Source organism: Corapipo altera, unplaced genomic scaffold (assembly GCF_003945725.1).
Source record: "Corapipo altera isolate COAL_440 unplaced genomic scaffold, ASM394572v1 61411, whole genome shotgun sequence".
Taxonomy (NCBI): domain Eukaryota; kingdom Metazoa; phylum Chordata; class Aves; order Passeriformes; family Pipridae; genus Corapipo; species Corapipo altera.
Window position 1 is genome coordinate 23,142,111 of NW_020884875.1, and position 13,149 is coordinate 23,155,259.

Here is a 13,149-nt window from a genome sequence, read left to right on the forward strand (position 1 = left end):
TCCTCTTCCTCTTCCTTTTCCTCTTCCTCTTCCTTTTCCTCTTCCTCTCCCTCTTCCTCCTCCCTCCCCTCCCCTCCCCTCTCTCCCTCCACTAACTGCCCCCTTCCTTCCCTCCCCTCCCCTCCCCTCCCCTAACCTAACCTAACCTAACCTAACCTAACCTAAGCTAACCTTCCCAAACCTTCCCTTCCAGGGCCATCCTTTCCCAAACCTTCCTTCCCTTCCCAAACCTTCTCTTCCCTAGCCTTCCTTTCCCAAACTTTCCCTTCTCAAACCTTCCCAAGCTCTCCTTCTTTTCTTTTTTCTTATTCTTTCTCAACTTCCCCTCTCCCACCTTTTTTTTTTTTTTTTTTTGGCTTTCATTGCTTGGCAGCAGGATAATTGCTGTCTTTTTGTGCATTCTGCATTTTTGCCACTCCATTTAATAGGACCATATTGGCTTCCTCTCTTGTTGGTACACTGTGGGTCAAGTGTAGGCATGTGCATGCTTTACAAATTTATCTCATGATTGCTAATATCTGTCCAAGATGTTAGGAGCTGGTGGTTTTGTTTGAGGGACACTTGATGCTGTAATTCTTGAGTGCAAATCACTTTTTGTTTCTTTTGTTTATTTATAATGAGAAACTGAAATGGATCTTAAATAACTCCTTCAATGAATACATTAACCAGACTCTGCTATTGTGCCTGTTTAAGAACTGAAAATAATTAGGACAAAACCACATTTCCTTCACAAAGCTTTAAAAGAAGTCAGGACATTACAATTAAGGTAGTTCATGAATTCAGTCTCTGTAGAAAGGCAGGGAGAAAAGAAAAAAAGATTAAATGTATTTCAAAACTAGCAAAAAGATTTCTGGTGGGAACATTTCACTGTTGAATAAAACATTCCCTTGGGAATTACATTGCTATTTGAGTTTGTACTTTAAGGCACAGAGTGAGTACCTTCAGAGAAGCCAAACAAGAGCCTCCTTCTCTCTTTAAAAATTCTAAACCTACAAAACCACTACAAACATTAACCAGTTTCCTAAGAGACTGGCTGTTAATTCAGAAACAATAATTTCATCGCTGTTTGGAAAGACTGGAATTGGAAAGCAATATTGTTGATAATCTGGTCTCAGGAAAAATATGTTTTCCTCATAAGTAAAGACTTTTTGGTGGTTGGTTTGTTTCTGTCATATGACTTATCCTTCCTGGGACATGCAATCCTGTTTTGAGCTGTCAGAAGAAGATATTGCACCAGTGAAAAATGTTGACTTAGAATTGATTTAATTTGTAAGTCTAGACAACCCTTTCTTCCATCTAAAAGACACTTAGCAAACTAAGAATCAAAGATATGAAATCTAAGGGCTGTAAGGTAGGAATGAGCCATTACCTATCCATGCAAAGAAAAGCTGGAAAGCTAACCTCTAAAGGTTACCTTCCAAAAAAAATTCTACATGACCAGAGCTCTTCCCTTCAATCCTTCAATCCGTACTTGTAGGAAAGATAGAAAGAAATATGCTGATAACAGTTGGCTTAGGCCTGGGACAGTCTCTTCTACCTTCAGCAGAGATGCTGAACTTCTGTCAGAATTGAAGGTGAAGAACTGAACACAGTTAACATGTTGAGAATCTGACTGCTTTCTTACAGGCTCTCTACTCACTGTACGAGTGTTGTGTATACAATCACCTGAGTTCTCCTGCTTTCCCACATGGCATTAAATATTTTCTATATGGTGACTCTGGTAGATTTTCCAGAATGCCAGTAATGGAGAGGCTCATGTGAAAGCTATCTACACTCACATGAGCACATTTGTCGCTGGCCTGTGGAGTCACTGTGAGCTTAATACCATCATCACTGGCAGATTTATTATAATAGCCCACAGTTTCCTTTCATTTTATAACAGTGGCCTAGAAATGAAAAAAATCATCTTGTCTGACCTCATACAAATGAAAGAGAAAATAAAAGCTTTATTGTTTTGTCTTTGTTTTGGTAATAAAACCATTTGTTTGAACTGAATATGAAGAGATATACATTTTAGAGAAGGGGAGTTTTCATGGGGAAAACAGTCATCTTCACAGCTCTGGACTTCAGTCTGTGAGATAGAAATGGTAAAAGAGAAGTCTAAGATAGAGCTATGACTACCTCTGCCTAAAATCAGATTTTTTACTTTGGAGTCTACCTTGTCTCTCACATGGATTCTTCTAGTCTTTGGTTTAAAGCAAGAGTTGGCTTCATGACAGTAAATACTTCAAATTATCAACTGTATTACAAATGCATTGACACAGTCTTTCTGATTACCTGGATCTGCATATTTCCCCAAGGGGACCCAGAAAATTCATTTGGAAAATATTGAACATTTCTGAAACATGTAATAAGGAAACATAACATGACAGAGAATAATTTGGAGAATCATTTGGAGAACGATGTCCTCAATTAAATAGGGTAGTATCTCCTTTTGGATGTATTTATATTAAAAACATAGTGCGATCATACCCAAGAAATTCCAAGAAGGCAACATGCAGAATAGATTTTAGATTGTGCACAGTTTTCTGGTTCTCCACGGAGGAATGAAAAATTTTCAGAGTGATTAACAGTGGCAGGATCAGGCTGTAATGTCTCTGCATATTTTAAATCCTTGCATAGACTTTGTTAAAGACAAAGAGCTTTCAGAATTTAGATTTTGAGACAGACTATAATTGCTTCTGAATTTGGGACCTGGTATTGGACTTGTACCCCTCTCTACCCACCCTTCTTCTGATTCCATTTTGGAGAATAAAGGAGAAGAAAATTTGAATCAACCTTGCAGCACAAAACCATGGCACATTAAAGGCAACAGTAATAATTTTCTTATTTCAGAACTCCCTATGAGATTTTGTCAAACATTTTCTTGAGGCACCAGTGGTATGAGTCAAGTTCATTGGACAGTTAGAAGCTGCTTGGATGCACCTGTGAGTCTTCTGGGATGCTTTTCCTTCTTACATGATTGGCAGGGCTGAAGGATGTAGCAAAGCTCTTGTCACCCATATGAAAGTGTGGCACTCTTGGAGGCATGCAAGCAGTAAAGTGGAATGTTGTTGTTAAGTTTTGTTTAGAATAATTCAGAGTTGAAATACATGTATAAGTTGCTATGATGTTTAGAGTGGAGTTTAGTCCAAAAAAAGTCGTTGTGTAATAACTTGGCTTGTTAAAACCTTGCATTCCTCATCCCTCACTGTAAATGTCACTGCTACTTTTCTGATATTTGATACTGTACATTCTGTCACATACTTCCTGTTCTGATTTGTTTCTGACATGAAAATCAAGAGATTCGTGCCTGAGAATACTACTAGTTAGACGAAGCAATCCTTCTTATCATTGTCAAAACACTCTAGGCCTCTTGGGGAAAAAAAAGTGAAGTTAAAGAACCTGATTTTTAAAAATAATTTTGTCAGAAAAAGCATTTTTTAATAAACTAGTACTTTTTTTTTGCCTCAGGTTTTGATGTTAGTGATAATTTTCTGCGTACTTTGGGCTTTGGATATCCAAAATAAAAAAAGTTTCAGCTGAGCAACTGTCACCTTGAAAGAACTCTAGGATGTGCATAAATAGTTAATAATAAATACTTGAGGCCACATTTGATATTTCTGCTTTGTAAGTGAGATACTTTGAAATTCCTCTTCCTCTGCACTGAGAAAGGTGGTATTGCAGGTACCATGATTGTTTGCATCAGATTCCTGGCCTGTATTTTCACTTCTGTGCCTCAGGAATTCAGCAAAATACCACTATTACACCTTGCTAACAAAGAATTATTATTAGTTTACTTTATTGCTGATCACAGCAAAAGTAATGAAACTGCTTCCCCAGTGGCACAGTAACCAAGTGCAAGAAAACTTAGGCTTTGTTGGCTGGGATTCATCCTTTCGCCCTCTGGTTTGTGTTAGATCTTTTATTTTCTAACTCTGTATTTGTCAGCCTGGTTCCTCAAAGGTTTCTGCCCCATGGACTCACACCACTGGATCTAATGGAACAACTAATGATTTGCATTGGTTTAAGAGAGAGAGAAACTGCACTAAAATGAGAAAAACATTATTTTTTAAGTATTTGCTGGAATTTTACCTCATATCAATTTCATAAAAGGCTCCTTTGCAATGCCAGTTGAGCATGTGAATACCCAGCTAACTTCCTTGTGCTGACAGACTTCAATGCTATGCTGTCGATCTTCATGTGCACTAGTGAAAACACATTTACAGTGTGTTTGCAGGTCCTTGGAAAGCCACATATTGCGGTGCATGGTTGCTGCTGCTTCAGGTCAGATTTCTGCCAGGCTACTTTCCATTTCTGTGGTTTGCTCACTGCTTAAGAAGGGCTACATGGTCTTATTTTTGAAGGTTGTTTTCTAAGTTTGTCTCATCATGAACTGGAGGAAGACAGATCAGAGGTAGAGTGGCTCTGTCATGATGAAAACAGGTTTCTTGAGGGAATTAAGTGGTCATATGTATATAGCCAAAACTTAAGGGAAACTTGAAAAATGGATAACAGTCTTTCAGGATGTTATTCCAATTTACTGACACTCATCTTTAATGGATTTTTTTCAGTTCTCTCAGTAAGGATGTCCATATTCTACTAGGACTAAGTTCTATCAGAAAATGTATAAATTAAGGTGAATCCAGGGGGAATTACTACTCAAAGCAGAAAAGTGTATGATATAAATCAAGAGGAAAATAACGTCTTTTAGATGACTGCATGCTTTTCAGTTTTCTTTTTTAAATACTTTGTTGTTAAAATTTGCTAAATTAAAAGAAAAGTAAATCATTCTTTCATTACTGCTTTTTTGCTTTTTTATTTCTCATCTTCTTTTATCCTCAGTATCCCAGTGTCTTTTTTAGACTACATTGCTCTGTCTCCTACTTCTGAATAGTGCCTCTGTCATCTTTTTCCCTCCTATGTAACTAGGAGTAATCAAAACATTGATGTTGATATGGTAAACAGTTAAGTTTTAAGGGTTAGCAGTACTTTACTGAGATTTTTGTTACTCCATATACATTTTTTTATCAGTAGATTTCATTTATTTTGAGAACTATATAGAAATTGTAATAATAGAATACTGACTCCTCTTATGAGGAAAAGAATTGGCAAAATCTGACTATATCTGTGTAGGAACAAAATAAGAAAAGTGGGAAGTTAGATCATTGGTGAGGAAGTGACTGTTTACACTATTTATAATTTGACTTCTGAAATTAGAAGCACTAGTATCTGGACAGGCTGGATCGATGGGCCAAGGCCGGTGGTGTAGGGTTCAACAAAGCGAAGTGCCGATCATGCCCTTGGATCACAAAAACTACAGTGTGGGTGAAGAGTGACTGGAAAGCTGCCCAGAGAAAAAGAACCCAGGGGTGCTGGTTGATAGCAGCTGAACATGAGCCAGCAGTGTGCTCAGGTGGCCAGGAAGGCCAATGGCATCCTGGCTTGTATCAGAAATAGTGTGACCAGCTGGACTAGGGAAGGGATCGTCCCTGTCCTCAACACTGATGAGATCTCACCACCTATCCTGTGTTCAGTTTTGTGTCATTCACGACAAGAAAGACATAGAGGTGCTGAAGCATGTCCAGAGAAGGGCAAGAGAGCTGGTAAAGGGTCTGGGGAACAAGTCCTGTGAGGAGCGGATTAGGGTAGCTGGGGTTATTTACCCTGGAGAAAATGAGCTTCAGGGAGGAGATTATTGGTCTCTACAACTATGTGACAGGAGGTTGTAGTGAGGTGAGGGTCAGTCTCACAGACAGCAAGCAATGGGATAGGAGGAAATGGCCTGAAGTTGTGCCATGGAAGGTTTAGCTTGGATATTAGGAAAAATGTCATCATGGAGAGGGTTGACAAGCATTGGAACAGGCTGCCCAGGGACCTGGTTGAGTCGCCATCTCTGGAGGTATTTAAAAGGCATGTAGATGTTGCACTTGGGGTCTTGGTTTTGTGATGGACTTGGCAATGCCAGGTTAAAAGTTGGACTGGATGATCTTAAAGGTCTTTTCTAACCTAAACAATTTATGATTGAATTTGCTGATCATGAGTGTTTCAAATTAAAGTAGAGAATATTACGTGAAAGTAGAATAAAAGTACAGATTTCCTTTCTTGAAATAACTTTAACTTGCATTTTTGACCAATCTTGGGTTGAAACATTTTTATGATATGAGCTATTTCAGAACAATTTTTATTTGTAAGATAATGATTTGTCAAAAAAAAAAGTGTGTCAGTCTCAGGGCTTCTTTTTATTTGGGACAAGTGCATATTTCTTCCTTGTACACCCCTGCAGATTCTTCATTGCTGTGACTCAATAATATAAGAGTAATATCAGTGCGTGTATCTCTCAATGTTATCCATAAGGCAGGAAGCTAAGCAAAAATTTTAAAACCCTACTCTTGTAAAACTGTTCCTGTTATATAAAGTATTTGCTGGGGTTTTTGTTTGTTCACTTGTTTTTGTGGGTTTGTTTTTTTTTTTAATTTAACTAAAAATTTACAGTAGAAGATCTCAGAGCAACCAAATACGGGTGCCTTGTATTTTACTACTTAAAGACAAGAATCTTATGTCAAAGAAAAGGTCTCTTATATTAATGGGCATAAAGTTTGGATTTAGGGACTTAATTCTTCCCATTACCCACTTCATACAAAGATATTTCCATCCCCCTGTGAAACTTTATTAGCTTAGCTTCTTCTAGTGAGTCTGTTTTAGCTGCGCTAGCTTTATAGCAGCTCTGATCTCAGTTCCCAGCTGTCAGAGAGGATTGCCTTCTCCCAAACAACAGTACCAACTCACTTTAAGGGAATGGAAAGGCAAACCTGTACTTCATCCTCCCTCTGGACAATACACATCAAGTTACTTCCAGGCTCTTCTTTGAACTTCTCAACTAGGATAAGTAGGTACAGCATAATTAGCTATACAGAACAAGGAATAGAAGAAATAGTCATAATAAAAGCAGCAGAGCATGGACTTCCTTCTCAGAAAATATTTAGTTACTGCAGCTCTTGTGAGTAATGACAGTCCATTTATAAGTACTGTGTTTATCCTAAATAACATGAGGAAATGCTGTGTCTTCCATTCCTGATTATAGTATCTTGTCCCTGAGATGTAGAAACAGAAAAAGAACCAGAAACTCGAAACTCCACGACTACCGTACCTGAGTATCTCATATACCTTTATGAGAAGATAAATCAGTATCTCATATAAATAAATTATTTATAGTTATTGCATTTGCCTAATTCACACTAGTGTTTTGGTTACTGTTGTCAAATATTAAAGTACAAAATATTTTTACTTCATTATTTTGGTAAAACATACTATTCTCTCAATCTGAATGACCTTTAAAATATGTTGTGGAGTCCTGAAAACTGAAAAATCTACTAGATTTCCAGAGATAATACAGTCTCTATTTCTGGTTGATAACAACCTTTATGGATTTCTCCTGTAGTGGATTTCTTTAGAGTCAGTCAAATGAAACAATAGTGTTTCAACATGTTCCATTAATATGTAAAAAACCCCTCCCCATTATTTCAGTGGTTTCCAACACTTCTGATTTACTTTATACCTGAAAAAAAAATTCTTTGGCTTGAATAACCAAAGAAAAAAGGGATGGGGGAGCATGAAGAATAATGTGGATTTGCTTTAATTATTTATTTCCAAAACCTATAAAAATGTCATAATTGTACCTAGGATTGTACTTTGGAAGTCATTGGTTAGTCAGTTACTGAAGAAATAATCTCTTTCTCAAGTAGCTTATATATATATTCCTAAAAACAATAGGTATAAAGTTAGTTTAAATTACTTTGAATTTATGTGCATATGGAAGTTTACCAGCCAAAATACTTATAAATAATTTTTTCTGTCCCTTAGAAGTTTTAAACTCTAACTTCTTATGACAGATCAGTCACAGTTCTAGACAAACATGATCTGTTCTATAAAGTAGAAATGCAATTTAAATGCTAATTCATTTCACAAAAGAGTTTTTAAACATTAACTGCCTTATAGACCATAGCTGTAAATAACACTGTAGAAGCTTCTTTCACAAAAAAAATCTCATGTAAATGGCAGTTATTCATTAATGTACTGACATTCTTTGAATGCATATCAGTGTTCTCATTGATGGCAGTGCTGTCTGGCTAGAATGGGTATAGTAATGGAAGACAAAAGGACCATTAATGGACATTTTAACCTTCTAGTCATATTTATCTGGATATTATGATTGTGTCTATGACAGAATTAAAATTGTGCATTTCCTAATAGCATGTTTTCCTTCTAGGTTTTTGGAGATCAAAATCAAGGAACAGTTTTCCTACGTGAATTTACGTTGATTCGGAGAGAAAGTCTTCATGACGATTTCCTATCTGATTTGCTGAATAACCACAAAACAGAAGATGCGGTAGGAATTCTCTATTATTCCAAAATACTTAATAAAAAATAATTGCAGAAATATGAATTGTTGTGATAGGTCATTCATTCTGCTTATTAATTTATGGGAAGTAACAAAGCGAGATTTTTTAACTACATAAAAATGTCACCCTAAAAAAAAAAGTACAAACTGTATTTCTAAATCCATAGGACCAATCTTTTTTTTCCTTTAATTTCCACTGAAATAATGATATATCTAATGAGAAAACCTGTTGCAAAACTTTTTCTAACAAATGTGACACTGAGAAAGCAGCCAATTTTATCATAGTTCCCCAATCAGCCTCCCAGTAAATCTCCCACTTAGGTTCTTTTTAGAAGTCTGGTGATTTACGTACTGTAGGCTTTTCTTACATAGGGCGAGAAAAAGTGTGCAACTTTTCAAAATGTGTGTGCACACAGAGCCTCAGCGAAAGTTGGGCAGCTGATGTCTTGATTATCATTTGTAAAGTCTTTAAACTTTCTGTTTTCTCCTGATGATGGCCTGAGTTGATTTGATGCTTTCTGGGAAATGTAGGCTGCTGATCCATATTTTTAAGTTACTGTCTAAAGAACCTGCCTTCACTCTTCAGAAAAAGATAATGTATGACTATTTTTGTTGGTAGCTGAGAGCATCCCAAAAAGGTTGATTCACTTCTGATAATGAAAAATAATAACCCCGTAACTCCATAACCACTTGGAGAAGAGGTGCATTTCCAAGGGTGCCAGATAAGTGTTTTATAGTTCAAACGAGAAAATGGGCACAGTAAACAAACAGGGTTTAATAGCTTTCTGGGCCTGTGCATTAAAAGCTGCTGGTAATGATGCTGTAGTAATATCTTTCAATTCTCAACAAAATTTGGAGAGCTCGAAAGAGTTTTTGTTTTCTTTTAACCAGTTACTACAGCAAATACACTTAATGAGAAAATACAGTACCTGCTTGTAAGGCAGTTGTAAGCAATTGTTTGCAATATTGTATGTTCCACTTCAATATAAGCACTAAAATCCAATGCTGGTAGCTCTACCATCATTTGCTTCAGGGGGTAATTTACTAGAAGCTGGAGAGGGATTTATATTTATATCATTTCTGTCTTTTGCAAAGACAATAGCTGAGATTACACTAACAAAATTATTCAAAGGAAGCCACTGAGGTGTTTCTCACTTTCTAAGTTGTGTTGAATTTCCTTCTTCTTCTGGAAAAAAAAAAATTGAAAATAATTCAAGAACTTGGGCAAAATAATTTAAAATACAATGGATTTAGACAAAAAACTTAAGGTTCAGGAAATTCCTAGTTTAAAGAATATCCCAAGGATTATAATCCTACATTTTTTGGGAAGTTCCTATTTATGTATTCCTGCCCCGTGACAGATAAAGAAAAATGATGAATTAGTGGTCTGCTTTAATGAAATTGCTTGAAAACAAGCAGTGAAGAGAGAAAAAAAGAAAAACTATGAAGGCAAAATGTTGTGTTTAGGGCAGATATTTGTTCTGTCCCTTTGATTCAGAAATTATAGTCTGCTAACCTTAGTACATATAGGCTTTATTGAACTTCAGAAAACACAGCTGCATTTTAATTTCAATTGCTACTTTAACAAAAATTATGACTTTACAGTACAGCAATATACTTTCACTGACTTATACAAACATTTTCTTTTTTTTTTCAAAAAACCCTATTTTAATTGTGTTAACAAATATGTTTGTTGTTGTATTTTACCATGTTCACATTTCAACATAATACTGAAATTTCCCACTCTTATGATATGCAGATATAGCTCAATCATTTAGTTTCCTGCAGTATCTGTATGCTTAAATGTCCATGAGAAACTGTGCTAAATAATGTTACCCAAATTATTTTTTACTGCATCCTTTGTGTCAATCTTGGCATATAGAATGGAAGAAAAATCACTTTAGTACATTTCCTTTATTTTATTTACATTGATATCAGTTAAAAGCATGTTGAAATGAATAAGCAATGAAAACCCTTCTGAATTTTATTAGTAATAGCCTCTTTATCAATCATTTCTTCTCCCCCTCCCCCAAGTCCTTAAAATTTTCAAATTATTATATCCTTTTTTTTCCTCTGGATATACTTGGAGTCTCTTTTTCTACTATTTTTTCTTTTTTCCTTCTGAACTGACCATTTAGTTCTGTGGGATATAAATAAAGTGAGATCTGTGTTAACGAAGTCTTGCCAGTTTCAACATCTGTTGTTTGCAATAATTTCTCTGTTAAATTTTATTTTCTAAATACCGATCTTGTAGTTCATCTCTGAAAACTCTGTAGAAGACACAAGTAAAGTTAAGGATATTTGAGTATAATCTTCTGTGAGACATCTATATGCCAAAAGCACTTTTCACTTTCTTTTGAGCAAACTATCTTCAAATTTAGTGTATGAAGATAACAGGGAAAAGACAAAAATAAATACATGAATGGAACATACCTACTAGAGCAGGAAACATCATACTGTAATTCATTTATAAACCTCTCAGGACTCAGCAAAATTCTGTTTAAGTTGATTTCTCTTTTGCTTTATGTGTAAAGGTATTCCGAAACTTCCTTTCTAGGAAAGAAACATTACTTCCTACTTTGCTTATGTTGTGTTTTACATTTATCTTACAAAAGAAATCTGCTAAGACTGCCCCACTAGATTATTTTTTTAATGTGTTTTTAAACTTCTGAATGTTGTGGAATGGATGGATGGCTTTCTGCCTTCTGACTTCTGTGCCTTAAACTAGTGACTGTCCTAGATCTGAGGGAGGGTCTTGTGATGAGGACTAAAATAGTGACCAATAGTATATATCAGTCCAGCACAAAAATTCTTTCCTTACTGTGGAAGTGCTTAGCTTAATGGAAGGAGCAGATATCAGAAAACAGGTACAAATCCTAAAGACTTATTTCAACCTCTAATATCATATTATAAGATTCTGTTGATCCGGTTCTGAGTAACTATGATTGGTTTTCCACATGTGTCATCTGCAGGACAAACAATGCAATAAAATCAAGCTGTTTTACGTAGCTCACAGTCTTTATTACGATAATTTTTCAGGTTTACAGACTTTATTACAATAAATATTCAGATGATTTTATTAATTGTGTAAAAGTGAATAAATACAAAATTAACAATTGAAGCATCAATTCAAGTGCATAGTTTCTTAAACAATAATACTTATCAATTGCCATCTGCAGTGTTTAACAGATTTTATCGGAATATACAAAACACAGTTTCCATTGTCTAAAAGACGTAGTCTCTACAATTTTATCAGCAGTCATTTTTCTAATGAATAGCGTTATACAAAAAAAGATGGAAGATATTTAACATTAATGATTCAATGGAAAAACAAGTTTAAAATTTGCAGAACTGCTATTGAAAAAATTTAGAGTAATCTTTAAAAGAAAAAAAACCTAATTTTTTTCAACATTTCAAAACTATAAAATTAAAAGTCCATTTAATATTAGGTACCTTTTAAAAACAATATATAATACTGGTTTTGTTTTCAACTCTAATTTTATCATATTTTATCATATTTGGAGTTTTTTGTTCATTTATATAAAAAATATGCATTTATGAATGCAGTCTGTGCAAATAAGTCTGACTCCCAGATGCTGGATTTACTGTGTGCTGGTTGCTGTTGCACATCTAGAAATATCCCAGATATCCTGGGATAGTTTACTTTGGCTGAATGCCAGATGTCCACCGAGGGTACGCAGATCTCCCCCACCCCCAGAGGGAAAAGGGGAGACGAAAAAGAAAACTTAAAAACCCGGGATTTACCAAGAAAAGCAGTTTTATATTTACACAGAGAAGGAAAAAAAAAGGAACTATAAGCACTATACACACAGGGAAAGCTAACAAGAAAGACTAGTTCTCCATGAAAGGCATTTTCCTGAAGAAGAAGAAGCAGCCCATCCACCACCGCACAGCTACCCTGAAGAGAAGAGCAAAACTGTTTCCTCCTCCCTCTCTTATATCTGAGCTGACGAAACATGGTATGGGATACCTTTTGGGTAAAATATACATCAGGAACCTATCCTAGTTCCATTTCCCTCTCAGGGAGGCTTACAAACCCACTACAAGCTACAAGTGAAAATCTCACTTCAGGAATTTTTTTCTCTTTACTTTTCTCCTGAGAAATGGAATTTTGCAATTAATTGACTGTGTGAAATGATATATAGTGTGAATTGTCCTCTGAGCTGCAGAGGAACTGAGCGTTTTAGAGACATATAACTGCATAATGATGGAGATTATGGAAGATGGATGCAGTAAAAAAAAACCTGCCGTTAATAGAAGTGTTTTAAAAATGTGCCATCAAACTGAGAAATTAACAGTCTAAATGTAAAAAAAAAAAAAAAAAAAAAAGAAATCAAGCAGTGCTGACAAGCAACTGGCTTAACAAATCCCTTTCTTAAAGCATTAATGATCAAGAAACTATGGATATTGATTGGACAGGGAGATGCTGCATTAGATTACCTTATTACTCCCACTTCCTCAGCAGGAAATTAAATTCTTTAGTACTTTAGCATACTGTCAAATGTTTTACCTAGCTACTTTTAAACAGCTTAAACAACAGATACAGGAAATTCCCTGATATTTTTCTGGCTGATTTATGTGGAACTGAAGCACAAATGATGAAATTCCAAAAGGTGGTCAATGACCTGGAGGAATACCCGGAAAAGGAGCAGTGAATACAGCATAAATGTGCCTAGTAATGAGGCTGGTGATAAAGGACTGAGAACATGCTCATGCATGACCATTCAGTAATGAATTTAAAAGCCAGT

General features: G+C 35.6%; 1 protein-coding gene across 2 annotated transcripts in view; it reads left to right on the plus strand.

Moving 5' to 3' along the window:
• Positions 1-13,149, plus strand: part of ADAMTSL1 (ADAMTS like 1) — a 393,783-nt gene that overhangs the window by 68,701 nt on the left and 311,933 nt on the right. Inside the window, exons 1-2 of one of the 2 annotated variants that reach the window (XM_027634670.1) lie at positions 2,842-2,927; positions 8,249-8,368. In XM_027634670.1, the coding sequence (XP_027490471.1) occupies positions 2,883-2,927; positions 8,249-8,368 (165 nt within the window). In that variant the 5' untranslated portion in view covers positions 2,842-2,882. Of the gene's footprint in view, positions 1-2,841; positions 2,928-8,248; positions 8,369-13,149 lie in introns of those variants that run through there. The other variant, XM_027634671.1, reaches the window with a different exon arrangement.